Source organism: Neodiprion fabricii, chromosome 2 (assembly GCF_021155785.1).
Source record: "Neodiprion fabricii isolate iyNeoFabr1 chromosome 2, iyNeoFabr1.1, whole genome shotgun sequence".
Taxonomy (NCBI): Eukaryota; Metazoa; Arthropoda; class Insecta; order Hymenoptera; family Diprionidae; genus Neodiprion; species Neodiprion fabricii.
Genome location: NC_060240.1, coordinates 23805769 through 23820901, shown reverse-complemented (window position 1 = coordinate 23820901; position 15133 = coordinate 23805769). Strand labels below are relative to the sequence as shown.

Below are 15133 nucleotides of genomic sequence, written 5' to 3'. Positions count from 1 at the left end.
AATTTTTCATTGAAGATTGCTAAAGACGGCTAGCTAAAATGGAGCATTCTGAAGCGAGGTGAACTTTGACGAGGGATGGTACGAGGAGTGCCGGTAAGGAGATTTTCTAAGTTTGCCGACTCAATTAGGTTTGTAAGCCCAGTAAGCGAGTCCGTAAATGTGGACGACTGCCACAAGCTCCGCGGCGTCTTGCATGCATCTAAACAATACCCCGAGGGTGCCATCCCATGCAATCTCCACATACGTAGCCCCTCATTAACAACCGAATAAGTTGATTCTTTTTTTAATCGTTTGTAGGTGGTTTGTAGGCATTTTTCAGTGATTTCCCGTCATTTGTAAGTCAATAGTTCAGTCGTTATTAACCCTTTCGGCCCGATCGGTGACTATAGTCACCCAACGCCCGACGCTCGCTCTATCCGAGCGGTGACTATAGTCACTCAACGCCTGACGCTCGCTCTGTACGAGCGGTGACCATGGTAACCCAACATTTGACGCTCGTTATGTACGAACGGTGACCATGGTAACCCAACATTATGTTATAATTTTTTAAGCATTTTTTTTTACGAGCGACTGCACTCACTCTGCGTAAGATAGCGTGGTATTGTGCGTCTGACGGGCGCTTGCAGTTGTTCAGCAAGTACGGACGCTTGCCGCGACTGCTCGGTCAGCGGGGACGGCGCGACGTAGAATGCGTCCGTACCGAAAGGGTTAATAAAACAAATTCGTCTAGGGAGTTCGCGTGACATCAGCCCCTTACACTAGCAATTCACGATGGAATTTAGTTCTGCTTGTGCGCAATCGTTTGTAGGTCATTTGCAGGTAATTTTAAGTGATGTCCCGATGTTTCTAAACCAATAATTCAGTGGTCATTAATAAAACAAATTCGGCTAAGGAATTTGAGTGACGTCAGCCCCTTACACCTGCAATTCACGATTGAATTGAGTTCGGCTTGTGCTGAATCATTTGTAGGTAGATCGTAGGTGTTTATAAGCATTTTTTCAACTTTCAATAATCTCGCAATTATCAGTTGAAACTTGGAACAAAAAAACTCTGCTCCCCCCTCGCCCCTCCGTGCAAAAGTAAACTATAATGCCGTCGTGAAAATGTGAGATCAGTAACCGGAAACGTCCTAGGGATTTCACATTTTCACTCGGCAATTCCATATTTGGGTGAGCGGATTCTCGTGAGATGAAAATGTGAAAATTGAGTACGCTCATCTGAGAACCGCAATAACCCCCTGGACAAACTCTGGGGATTAATACCTTATTACTATTGTTTTAATTTTTGCGAATCAACAATTGACTATCAAACATCTGGATTGCGTTATACAACACCTATAAACGAGAGAGAAACGATTGCCTCCTGTGAAATAGAATTTTGATGCAATTTTCAGTTAATGAGCAGCTGAGGAAAGTTGGATGTGCTAAGATTAGACAGACTCTCGTAACTGGGGTCTGGCTACAGTCGTTTTAGTTTTTTTTTTTTAGCTTTCGAGGAGTAGCGGAGGGGGGGGGAGTTTTTTGTTCCAAGTTATACAGACAATTGGGATATTATTTTAGGTCGGAGAAGTGCTTATTAACACCTAAAATCCACCTATAAATCATTGCGCACGAACAGCACTCAATTCGATCTCGAATTGCAGGTGTTGTCAGGGGCTGACGTTCGCGAACTCCCTGGTCAAATTTGCTATATTAATAACGACTGAATTATTGATTTACAAACGACGGAAAATCACTTACAATCACCTACACACGTCCTATAAACGATTCCGTGCAAGCAGAGCTGAATTCGATCGCAAATTGTAACTATGAGGGGCTAGTATCACGCGAATTCCCCAGTCAAATTTTTTTTATCAATAACAATTGAACTATTGACTTAAAAATGGCGGGAAATCACTTACAAACACCTACAAACCACGTACAAACGATTAAAAACAGAATCAACTTATTCGGTTGTTAATGAGGGGCTACGTATATGGAGCTGTTGGCGGGCAAGGCTTGAAGAGAATGATTCTAACCCCTAATGCTACCAATCTGTATAAATACGAGCACCCAGCGTTAATTTAATCTCTTGGTTTTTACCTCCTGATTCGCTACTTCTTCTCGGTACAGTCGTGCAGTAAAATCCTATAGCTTCTTAATTCCCTACCATGTTACTCTGCTCAATTTATTACCGAAATTCAGTATTCTTTTCCATTTTATTATATTGAACGTTAAAATTGTCGGTGTAATTCAAATTATTTGAATAAACCTAATTGAAGTTAAATAATCATATTATTTAAAATTAGTTATTTCCAAAAACCCTCATTAACAGCGCCACGAGCGCCACTCATCGATTTTTCGAGTTCCAGCGTTCCGCTAAAGGTAAGGTAATTCCATCTGTCCAGGTGCCGCTGACGTACCGCGTCATATATATATTTCGTGACATCAGAGCGGAGAAATATCCTCGTTAACCTGAGCGAGAACGGGAGTACGAATCTGACTTGGAAATTTTTTAAATCGTAACTTGAATAAAGGTGTACGTCTCTAATTCAGACATTGCTAATGTCTGCGTTGACAATGATTATTATAAATAATGATGAAATAAATAAAAACACGTTATATAAAACATGGCTGATTGGTATCATCGCATTGTTGAATATTCACGGCTTTTACGATTTTAGAATTTCTTTCACTGCCCACAGGGAGCTGAGAAGCATCAAAGCATACAAGTAATCCGGGAAAACCTATTCTATCAGTAAGCTTTTCGTCAATATGGCACAGCTCGATGAGGATATTTTGAAGTGAGAGAAACTCGTTTATGATGTACACTGGTGGACAATGAATCTGAGACGGCTAATTTTTCACACTGGACAATCAAGCTGGCAGCACAGAAAACGTACAGCGCCATAGTCGGCCGAGCGTGAAACAAACTCAATCTCAATAAACGTAACATAACCCACGACTGTGGAAATTAACCGTAGAATACGTGTCAATCATAGCCAACCCCCTGACACTCACCACTGTTCGTATACTAAAAAATTGTACGCGTCTTGTCCCCGTTTTTTAGGTCCTCTACGTAGCGCTAGTAGACTTCTCAAACGCTCGCTGCCCTCGCTGACCGCGCGCAAGCTCGTCAGGTAACTACTAGCGTCACTAGTGGTGGAAATTGGCGGCAGAATCAAGGGACAATTTGCGAACCACTTTTAGCATCGTGTGTCAGGGGGCTGTCATAGACTTATAAAGATAGACTGAGCGCTCCTATATGAGGTAATGAAGCCTTCATATAAAGGATAGAGATATGTCGGGAGTACTGCTCTCTCTTTTCAATCGGTTTCATACCGGGAGACAAGGGCGTAGTGGAAGTGGAACAGCTATAGATATAGGCGCATAATTTCGCTTTATTCTCCTCAACCGCCTCGATCCCCGCCACAAATATCGTCAGAGAGAGAAAGGAGTACTCCCGGTATATTTCTGTCCTTTAAATTTTTGCTTCAAGCGGCTCATAAGAGCGCTCAGTCTATCTTTTATAAGTCTATGGTGTCAATCCAATAAGTCATTATCCCCGCGGTATTCTAGGGTTAGATTCGACGGTCATGGGTTAAGTTATGTTTATTGAGATTCAGTTTGTTTTGCGCTTGGCCCACTATGGCGTTGTAGGTTTTTCTGTGTTGCCAACATAACTTTTTGGTGTCAAAAATTAGCTGTCTCAGATTCATTGTCCGCAAGTTTACAATAATATAGAAATTATCATTATTGGTCGGGTCTAACGGAACAGGCCAATGAAATTAATGAGCTTAGCTTAACGCTGAACTTCCAAAAGCGTGGTAAGTGCTTATGACGTCACGAAATGTATATTCACAAGACAAGACAACGGCACCTTAACCCTTAATATTTCCTTTTTCCGGTTTAATCCGAAAAGCGCAATTGAATGTCCACGATCCATTGCATTTTGATGCTTAATTGATACATGGTCACCCAGAAGTCAGAATTATTGAGTGTGCGTCTAGCTGTACATACTTGCGCGTTTGAATCTAGTGTCTAGCATCTGGAAATCGTCGTGGAGTGCCATGACGTCGTAGTAAGGCTTAGAGCATATAATTTTCAAAATATGGTCAAAGTCTGGATGCAAATAAGGGTACATAAAATAACCGACGCAGCACTAATTGATACCAAGTTGAGTGATGAAATTGAATGTTTTGTTACTTGGGCAACTTATGTTTCACAGCGCCACCACTAATTGCAGCCAAAATCGGCTCACTTCTTGTAACTCCAGGATATCCCTCCTTCTATACGCTCTGTAGTGGAATGACTTGACTATGCGGTCTGGTAATCACTTATTTCACGATCTTACTAGTCAACAATGAGTTCAACAGCTGTGACGAAGGTATTCATTACCATTACAATCTTTACGCAACATTAATTTGAAATCACAATAAGTTTTTCTTAGAATTACTATCGTATGAATTTCAGTACCCAATGTACTAATATTGTAAGATAATATATGGTATGCATAACCACTGCAATATATGTAGCGATATTTGGTACAGTTATACTGAAATGTAAGGCTAATGGAATGTTGTTCGCGCTAGAAGTAATTCGACAACAGAATTTCGTAATTGTATAATAATATTTAGAATTTCGTAAGTTACTCCACAATTATAATTGTAGGTATGTAGTCATGGTAATCATATACTTCATATGTTTGGTTTTGTACTGATTGCCATATACAGACCCTTAGATTAATTCTGAAACATTTCAGTCCACTGTTGAAATGGATTCGAGTTATTTTTCATGACAGTTATTACAAGCCGTGCGTTCATTTTTCCCAGTGTCTGGCTTCGCAGCTGTAGTCATCCCGACATCTCCCTTCTGATACATTTGATTTTAGAAATATATTAATTCTTTAAAATTACTTTCCGTAATATCACCTCAGGGATGTATTCCCATGGAGGAATAAGTTCCTGTTTTATTTTGTATTCTATTCATTGTCGCATTGCAACTCCTTGCCTATTAATTCTGCCTTATTTATTTACCCCGTCTTGTTTATTTTCCTTGCGTTCATGAGCCATATTTTGTCTCTATGAAGCGGCACAGTCTTATAGCCTGCATCGCGGTTCTTGCATGTATGTAGGTGAAAAAATGTGCATTAGAGTTTGTTTCGCACGTTAAACAAGTAATAATAGTCTACCTTGGTGGGCTGGAATGTGTTTGAATCAATCCAAGGATCAGTACATATACCATAAATTTAAAAAATGTTGGATTTATGAATTTTAATTTTGCAATATGTGCAGTACTTGATCATTTTACTAATACTCTTTGATCCTTCGTGTCCAGCCTGGCGCAGTACCTTCGGTACAAGAATACAGCATCAGAGTTCCAAAGTAAGTCTATTGTTTCCTTTACTAAGTTTGCCTGAGTGACATTAATTATACTCTAATTTTGACTTCAGTCTGTGACTGATTTTACATTATTAAATTTAGAATAAACGAATACTTAATGTTCCAATATTGTGAACTTTGTGTTACACAATTTTGTACCTTACATTTTGCTACATTAGAAGTATGTACCCCATACCATCATGAAAGATCCTATTACAGATTTGTATTAATCAGTATTTCGATCCTTTTTGCCACAGGAACAGTAAAAAAAAGCACAATGTCATGCGATTTAATGCAACACTCAATGTTGACTTTTCAAAATGGTCGCAAGTCAAGATGGAGCGTGAAAATAACATGAAAGAGTATAAAGGCATGGATGAGGAGATGCCAAAGTTTGGAGCAGGATCCGAGTTTGGTCGCGACGCGAGAGAAGAAGCAAGGCGAAAAAAGTTTGGAATAACAAGTAGAAAATACAAACCAGAAGATCAGCCTTGGATTCTTAAATCAGGAGGTAAAACAGGGAAGAAGTTCAAAGGAATTCGAGAAGGTGGAGTCAGTGAGAATGCAGCATACTATGTTTTCACTCATGCACCCGATGGTGCCATTGAAGCATTTCCTTTGCATGAATGGTAAGTTCACAAAGTACATAAATTCGTAAAAAAATTGATAGCTTATTCTTAGTTTTTCAGTAAAATTTTCAACCTACTGTATAAAAAATTTAGACCTTAGAGACTAAACAAAAGCATTTTCACTCAAGCTAGCAGCTAGTGTTTAGCAATATCCTTACAAGAGAGTGTCTCAATAACATTATCAATGCAAGAGGTATTTTTCTTCTATGAAGATTATTTCTAAGGAAATTAATAATGGTTGTTAACGACACAAATTATCAGCTATTTGCTGTCTCTGATACCATCAACATTATTTCGGTGTCCTTACTATATGTAACTAGTGAATAAATATTCTCGATTATAAATATTACGTTTACCATGATAGACGTTAAAAACTTGGTAATTGTGCATATGGTATTAGTTGCAGAAGCACTAAACTAGGTGAAAAAAATTTTTACTGTTACATCTCAATTTTTGTTCAATTTCGTGAGAAAAATTAGTTCATTCAAATTATAGGTATAATTTCCAGCCAATACAAAGATATAAAGCTTTGAGTGCTGAAGAAGCTGAGCAAGAGTTTAGTAGGCGGAATAGAGTCATCAATTACTTTTCATTAATGATGCGAAAGAGAATGCGAAACGACGACGAAGGCGCCGAAGATGATCCAGAATTATCTGAAGGTGGTAAAGGAAAAAAACTCGGTAAAAAAGAAAAGGAATTGAAAATATCAGAAATGGATGAATGGATGGATAGTGACGATGATGATTCGAGTTCTGACGAAGACAAGGAGAAAAAGAATTCTGAAGAAGAAGAGGATGATAAAAAAAAGAAAAAAAAAGCTAAGGGTCAGTTTACTTACATTTGATAGTTCTTCATTGGTACGTTGACTGAAGAATTACAGAGAACTGCAAATTTTGGAAGGAGCTGCGTGATAAGTTTTGGGCCTGAGCAGGCAGGCGTGAAAGTAATTCTACAACTTGTTATATGAGATGATTATGTAAATTCAGTTTCAAATAGCAGAATATTGCAATATTACTCATGAATTTCAACTTCTCCAGCCAACATACTTGATTCATAGATCTCATAAAAGACTTTGTTTTTCTTCAGACAACTACTCATATAGGTGAGATGCAATAACTCTTACATAATCGTGCTAATAGATTACTTTATGTACTTTATTCAGAAGTAGACTTCGAGTTTTAATTACTACACTGTTTCAGCATTAATCTTTTCTTTCACTGGCTTGAACGCAATTACAGATGATGTTGGTATGGTCAATTGAATTTGGAGTGAACCATACTTTTTGTTGTAGAGGAAGCACAAAAAAAGAAGAAAAAGAAGAAGAAGGGGTCGGATGACGAAGCATTTGAAGAAAGTGACGATGGAGATGAAGAGGGGAGAGAGTGTGATTATATATCTGACTCTTCAGATTCTGAATCAGAATTGGAACAACAAAAGGAAATAAAATCTGTGGCTGAAGAAGATGCTCTACGAAAGCTTCTTGCTTCAGATGAGGATAGTCAAGGGGAGGAGAATGAGGAGGAAAAGAAGGATGGAGAAGATGACAAAGATGATGATGAGGACAACAAAGACAAAGATGAGAAGGTAAAACGAAATAATCATACAGGGGGGTTTTATCTTAATCACCCTAGGTCAATATCTCAGAGGCAAGTGGAGATATGAAGAAATGGTCAGTACAAAAGTCTTTATGGTTCGAAAGAGAAAGGAATGTGGCAGAATCACATTTATTACAAGTGGTGCCACCAACAGATAGGTAAAACTCAACTTCGTTATTTTTTTAACGGAATTCTAATTTTTTTCTCCTTGAATCTTAAAATGTATTAAATTCTGCATTACAAAGTGCTGGATTACATATAACCCAAATTTCATGGATTATAAGATATGAACCAATCAAAGTGCAATGGGGGAACCTCATCATAGTGCCAGTAACACATCGGTACCATAGAAAAACTCCAGTACCCACGAATTGAAGTCCAAAAGGGGGTCAGATTCTTATTTTACACGAAATCGCAGTGATTTGATGGAGGAAAACTAGTTTCTTTTCTTCTTTTTTGATTAATTGGTAATTGATTAAAAAAAAAAAAAGCGAAAACTTGATTTCAAAAACCTTTTCCATAGAAACAAACTTTATGTTGGATTGTGAAATTAACTTCTACATATTTTTATATTGGGCCAACTGATGCATTTGTATACTTTTTCGTTCAATTCATTTTTGTTCATTTCGAAATCATATCTTTACCCAGCGCCGTGCCTAGAGGTGGGACAAAGGATCAGCCGCCCCAGGCGCCGTGCCGTGGAGGTGGCATTCGGGTGAATTTGTTTTTCATAAAATCAAAAAATATGGTATGTATAATAAACTTGAGAATGGTTCTCCTTGCGTATTTGTCATGGTTTTGCTGTCACCAGCGTAACAGAATTTGGTGTGGAAATGACAATGTTAAATGTGTGGCAACATGCACCACTTATTACTTCAGTGTCTCACCCCGCACATTCAGCATAGGTCCCGCGCGCACGACGACGAACGCGTGACAAACCACCGAGTCGACCATTTATTATTTGTTAATTTTCATTTAACCTGTTGTGTACACACCCCCAAATAAAATCACAAAAGGCAGGCAGAGCGGGTGCCACCCCATAATATTTATAAAACGTTATTTTCAATATTTTTTGCTTAATATTTAACTACAAACTCTCAACATACAACACTTCAAAATTAAATTTTTTTCCATTGGGCGAACATAACAAAATCATGTAATATATTTTAAAGTTGGAAGTGCTTGACTTTGATAAAACTGTGAAATCTCAAAAATATATTCAATGAAATGAAAATATGCGAAAATTTCCATTTTTCCTCAGAAATAGCGTAATATGAGCCATTTATTTGGCATGGGGTGGTTCACACCCCAGATGTTCACAACAGGTTAGAATCTATAGTCAATTCTGAACAGTACCTCGAATTTTTTTAGATTCTATTCAGATTTTTTATTCAAATGGTTATTATTTATAAATATTGAGAGTGATTTAGAAAAGGACCTTTTTTAAAATTCTCCACAAGTTCTAAAAAATTGTATTTTTTTCGAAACATGCCAAGCCAGGCCTGTGATAGGCCGATTAAAAAAATAAAATTTAAAGAATGTTTTTGATAAAAATTCTCGGTAATTCTATTTTTCACTTACAGCATATCTAGAACAGTTTCATTAGGAAGTTGATAAAAAAAAATTGAACATACCAAAAAAAATAGAAAAAAATCACCCTACAATGGAACTGGAATAGAAATGTTCTAAGTGAGAAATAGATGTTTTGAGCATTTTTCAGTAATTTTCAGACCGTTCTAACAATCTCCTAATTGTTGAAAAACATCAAAAGTGTGGAAAAAAAAAAATAGAAAAAATAATTGGCCCATCATGGGTCCGGTCTTGAAATATTTGGAAAAGAAAATACAGTTTTGAGAATTTTTTGAAAATTCTAAATAAGGTCTTTGTCAAAATCACAAAATATTTATAAATAATTAACCAGTTGAATAAAAAATCTGAAAGAATTAAGGGTAATGTTTCAGAGTTGAGACAATAACAGAAAAAATCAAAAACGGTAAGGGTCAGACGTTAGTTAGGTTCGCATGGAATTCTCGATACATACGTATATTTGTATTGAAAAAAGCGGTTTCCCTCAGCCTGCTCCAGGCGCCCCGAGAGCGAGGCATGGCGCCGTCTTTACTCACTACTTCCATCTACCTTCCACCCCACCCAAACTCGTGCAAACCTGCGTCATTCGCTCAACAAACAGGGTAGAGTTGCTCTTCATCCAATCACTGTGATTTCGTGTAAAAGGATAAGTTGACCCTTTTTGGTATTAATACTTGGGAACATAAGATTTTCTATGGTATCGAGGAGTTACCGCATTCTCAAGGGATCCTTCTCTGTATCACTTTGTCTGGCTCATATCTCATAACCCATCAAGTTTGGGCCATATGTATTAGACTGGGCTAAAAAAAACGAAGAATTTTTTTTTTTAATGGTACTGTAAAAACATTGTTCATGACGACAAATAAAAATTATCCCGAAAGTTTGAGCCCTTAATATTAATATTAAGGGGTGTATCGTTACAGCTATTGATTTTTTAACAGTTACCGCATTTTTTTACCCAAAATCGGTCAATTATCAATCTGAAAAATTTTATCAATCCATATTTTTGAAGGAAATTAAATTTCCTACAAAAAAGTTCTCCTACTAAATCGATGTAGATAAGCCGTTTCCTCGTAATCGTGCCTTAAACATTGATTTGTTTTTTCAAATTTTTGTTTGAATTTTTGATTTTTTGTAACTACCAGAAAAATCAATATTTTCATAGATCAAACCATTATTTTTGTGGGAAATTTGATGCTCTACATAAAAGGTCTCTTAACATTTTTTATGAAATTCACTCCTTTAAAAGTTATTCGACATTGAAATTGTATTCAAAAGTAATTTCAATTGAAATTGTATTCAAAAGTAATTTCAATTGAAATTGTATTTGAAAGTAATTTCAATGTCGAATAACTTTTAAAGGAGTGAATTTCATAAAAAATGTTAAGAGACCTTTTTTGTAGAGCATCAAATTTCCCACAAAAATAATGGTTTGATCTATGAAAATATTGATTTTTCTGGTAGTTACAAAAAATCAAAAATTCAAACAAAAATTTGAAAAAACAAATCAATGTTTAAGGCACGATTACGAGGAAACGGCTTGATCTACATCGATTTAGTAGGAGAGCTTTTTTCTAGGAAATTTAATTTCCTTCAAAAATAGGGATTGATAAAATTTTTCAGATTGATAATTGACGGATTTTGGGTAAAAAAATGCGGTAACTGTTAAAAAATCAATAGCTGTAACGATACACCCCTTAATATTAATATTAAGGGCTCAAAATTGCAGGATAATTTTTATTTGTCGTCATGAACAATGTTTTTACAGTACTGTTAAAAAAAAATTCTTTGTTTTTTTTGGCCCAGTCTAATATGTATGCCAGCACTTTTTGAAGCAAAATCTGTTGCAATTTCATATTCTTTGGGAATAAATATACCATTCTATTAACAAAAAAACCCAAGGTGAATCCCACCTGTTATTAGTGTCTCAACTTGCAACAAATGAGATACGGACAAATTCGTTGCTCCTTCAAACCCTAAAGATATTGTATTGAATGTTTCTTCATATCTCATCTTGCTTCTGAAATATTGGTCTGGGTTAATTAAAACAATTAATCCAGGGTATATTTATGTGTCCAAAGGTGTTTTGAAAGTAAATTGATATGTGAGAAAAGTTGACCATAAAAAAAAAATGTACATATGCTTCCAAGTGCAGAGAAAAAAATATGATTTTTTTCTATTAGGAAAAAGACAACAAACTCAATAAGGAGTCCGATAAAAAGAAAGATAAGAAGAAAAAAAAGAAGCAATCAAAAAAAAAAGACGTAAAAAAATCTGGAATTGGAAAAGATTCATCAAGTGACTTCTCAAGTGATTCTGGATCCGACTCTGACATACCTAGAGAAAAAGACAGTAAAAAACCAAATAGTGCACAGAGTTCAAGGTCTGTGACTCCTGTCCTTCCTGGAGTCTCGGCTGATTGTTTTAAACGAAAACAATCAGGCTCACCAGATCTGTCACAGTCGAAAAAAATCAAATTAGATAATTTCAACTCTGCCCCAGTGACATCATACTTTCCAGGAGCCAGGTAAGTTGTTCCATTTAACGCTTACAAATAAAGGTATATGAAAATTGAAAAGGTATCACAAAAGACCAAAAGTTTATAAAATCGTATTATTACAGTTCACATCATTTAGAATAAAGTTCAAATTCTCTATTCAATTTCCGATAAATAATATTTAAAAATTTTTCTCTTCTAATTCCAAAAAACGACAGATGAAACTTATGAATTTAATCATATAAGATACACATACATGTAATTCGTAATTACTTACAGTGAGTCTGGTATAACGGAGGATGCTGTCAGACGTTATCTGATGCGCAAACCAATGACAACCACTGAGCTTCTACAGAAATTCAAGTCCAAGAAAACGGGTTTGACCTCAGAGCAATTGGTTAACGTCATGACACAGATATTGAAGAAAATAAATCCTGTTAAACAAACTATTAAAAATAAAATGTATCTGTCAATCAAGGCACAACATAATTGATGTCCAAACAGAACATCTAGTTAGCTACTGTATTTGAATAAATTGCAATGTCACCTTAATTCGTTTAAATGCATTGTTGCACATTTTAATAATACATACCACAAATTTGCTATTGTATTTTTGGGGGATAAAATTAGTCAAACATTCACACTTCTCGTTATAATGAAATGCTTGTACTTCAAAATTGTGCATGTATGAACAGTATACACAGGGTGTCTCAAAAGTTCCAGAATGGCTGAATAACTTGAAAACTTTGAGTCAGTGAAAAAAACGTCAGTTACTAAGGTTGGAGGATTTTTCCCTGGCTATTGTCGTGACTTTGGATTTGACCTTGACAATGACCTTCAAGGTCAAGTCGATTTTCTCAAATGGGACCCACATTGTTGATCCCGGAAATGAAAAGAGCAAAAGTCTATGATCAGATATGACATCAGACACTCTAAATTTTGAGCTCTCAAGGTCGAACGCTAGGTTTAGACTAAGGATGTGAATTGTGCCGGCTAAAGCATAATATTACTCATGAAAATTGGAGAGGTCAGCGTTATATATTCAGCGGTATAGGTCACCGTGAGGTCAAGGTCGAAAGTCAGGGCCATTTCGAGATTAACTTGAAAATTTGAAATGGAAACACCAGACTACTTTGGTCACCTATACGCCTCTTGGATATCATGGCGAAACGACGGCAGCGCTATCTGTCGGTTAACGGCCGCAACTCGAGGACGTTGTTTTCATACCAGTTAACATGATTCACATAGGTATAAATCACGGCACGTTTTAAATTATTGTTTTATTTAGTGCAATACGAAATTAAAAGTGATATTATGAGCCATACTATCATCAAATGTGGATTTACTGAAATTTTATTTGTGCATGATTCGAGAGTGAGGGTTCTCACGAGACGCCACCATCTGATGGTTTCATTTAAATTCACAGAGTTAGATCTAATACAGAATAAAAAGTAGGTTCATTTGCTCTTTTGATAAAGATTATTGTTGTCATTGACAAATACTCCACTAGAGGCCTACCCCTTTCGTAGCGACTATGGCAATTAGGTCTATTGTGCAGTATCTTATTGTAAGGGGGGGTGGTTGCTATCCCTTTCCATATACGAGTTCCCAAGTAGCATTTTTTGTAGTACCCGATTATGCAAGAGCGTATTTGGCGCCACTCTGCGTCAGAATTTGACATGATTATTGCATGCTACTGCAGCGTGGATCGAATTTACGACAGAATTGGGCACGATAGTCGTATCCTGCTGCACTGCTTTTGTACGACAGACACTTACGGGTCTGCTCACTGCTTACTTCGAGTTCCCACGTACAGATGGCGATTCGACGGTTTTCCATGTAATTTTTTCACGAATGTAGAAACTATATTGTGATTCGTATATAAGGTCAATTGATGCATCATTTCTAGTATATTAACATAGCGCCATGGTGAACAGGTGCGAATAAGAAGAAAGTACATAGAAAGTAGTTGATTGCACGTCAATTGGAACTTCTGTACATGGTGTGTAAGGGCTTAGTTTAAGGAGAAGTTCTTTTTTTTGCGGCACAGCATGTCATCTGCCACAAATCTGCACCCGGCTGCTTTGAGAAGCGCGCATATTCAACTCTTCCTACAACTGTGGAAGCAGATAGATAGTGGCTGCCGACAGTTATGCATGCGTCCAGGTAATGCCATTACGTGAACTTGCGATAGAATGCTACCTGGGTTAATGGACTTTGCTTTGGTATCTCGGACCACTGTAGGACTTTCAAGAATATTGGTGTCGTTGGTCTAGGCCGAATGTTCGACCTTGAGATGGTTTTAGAGTCACAACTGCATAGCTAGAGAAAAATTCTACAACCTTAGTGCCTAACATTGTTCGTAGGATTCAAAGTTTTTAAGTTATTCAGCCGTCCGGGAACTTTTGGGAGATCCTGTATATTATACACACCTATATAGCGGGTGATTATGAGTCGTTATTAACACGTTTTTATAAACACTAAGGAGTTTACATGCTTTAAATTCTGCAAGTGTTCCGTGAAAAAAAAAATCGGATAATGTGTCATTGAGTGTAATGAAACTGTGCTTGGGTGACCGGGGCGACGCATTTGGTAACAATACTTTAGCTTCCATTAAAATTGAGGACATTTTTTTTTTTACAAATTCTAGTTTTTATACGAGTTGTGTTTTTTGAATGAAGTTTACTTGTGCATGACGTTTGAATAATTTCTTTTTATTATTTCAAGCATTTCTTGGCCTCATCACTACATGTACAGTTATTTACATTCACTGGTAAGGATAGTTACACTGCTTTGCTGAAAACAGAATGTAAGTTGATTGTGTGAGTGTACTCTTAGTTTAAAATAATTATCAATAACTTGGAACAATAAATTATTTAATAATATATTATGTAAGATAACAATGACTCGCAGTTTGATACAAAGATATAAACCGGGGTCATGGCTGCTGGTAGGGGCCGAAAAATATATCACTTGTGATGACGCTGAGGTTATCATTAATTTTGTAACCATCATTGACCCGTAACCTCAGAGCAAGTGTGATATCTAAGTTGGTTATTTCGCATATGCAGTCTGACAAGTAAGCCCAACCAGTGTATAGTGTTCTTCTTCAAACGGCTGCAGTGATATTTTTCGTGTAAGTGTTGGTCGTCATATATCAATACAGTGGGGTGATTCGTTCAAGCACAACATTTGTTTCCCTCCCTCCTGAAAAACTTGATCCACGTTTAGAGAAAAAAACAATGTTTGCAAAAGGATATCTCTGAAAAATAGCACTCCATACATTACATACGGCTAAGTGGTAACAAATTTTGAAAACATTCCACGTTTACCATGTCATTTATGTGGGAGAAGTTCGAAATTCAAGATCCACCTCTTATGGGGATGCCCTGGTTGATTTTGACGTTGAGGTATACAATATTTCCAGATATCGAAGTCCACGTATCTCAGACGACAAAAAGAGGTT

The 15133-nt window shown here is 36.7% G+C and overlaps 2 protein-coding genes across 5 annotated transcripts in view; both read left to right on the top strand.

Moving 5' to 3' along the window:
- The first annotated feature begins 4214 nt into the window (after nucleotides 1-4214).
- LOC124175831 (general transcription factor IIF subunit 1) lies at nucleotides 4215-12219 on the top strand. 4 transcript variants are annotated; one of them, XM_046556412.1, is made up of 7 exons: nucleotides 4217-4365; nucleotides 5316-5362; nucleotides 5617-5988; nucleotides 6484-6812; nucleotides 7280-7572; nucleotides 11354-11697; nucleotides 11947-12219. In XM_046556412.1, the coding sequence occupies exons 1-7, from the start codon at nucleotides 4342-4344 to the stop codon at nucleotides 12158-12160; spliced, it is 1623 nt and encodes a 540-aa protein (XP_046412368.1). In that variant the 5' UTR covers nucleotides 4217-4341; the 3' UTR covers nucleotides 12161-12219. The 4 variants fall into 4 exon arrangements, with proteins under 4 accessions (XP_046412371.1, XP_046412368.1, XP_046412369.1 ...); XM_046556413.1 differs by lacking the exon at nucleotides 4217-4365 and adding an exon at nucleotides 4380-4485; XM_046556414.1 differs by lacking the exon at nucleotides 4217-4365 and adding an exon at nucleotides 4533-4649.
- Nucleotides 12220-13243: 1024 nt separating this feature from the next.
- Nucleotides 13244-15133, top strand: part of LOC124175823 (alpha-aminoadipic semialdehyde synthase, mitochondrial) — a 48233-nt gene continuing 46343 nt past the window's right edge. The window contains exon 1 of the mRNA XM_046556392.1: nucleotides 13244-14803. The gene's annotated coding sequence lies outside the window, so the exon portion shown is untranslated. The remainder of the gene's footprint in view (nucleotides 14804-15133) is intronic.

Coding starts and splice junctions, on each gene's coding strand:
- LOC124175831 (XM_046556412.1), top strand. CDS start 4,342: ATGAGTTCAACAGCTGTGACGAAG. Junction 5,989..6,483: donor GCATTTCCTTTGCATGAATG/GTAAGTTCACAA, acceptor TTCAAATTATAG/GTATAATTTCCAGCCAATAC. Junction 7,573..11,353: donor ACAAAGACAAAGATGAGAAG/GTAAAACGAAAT, acceptor TTTTTCTATTAG/GAAAAAGACAACAAACTCAA.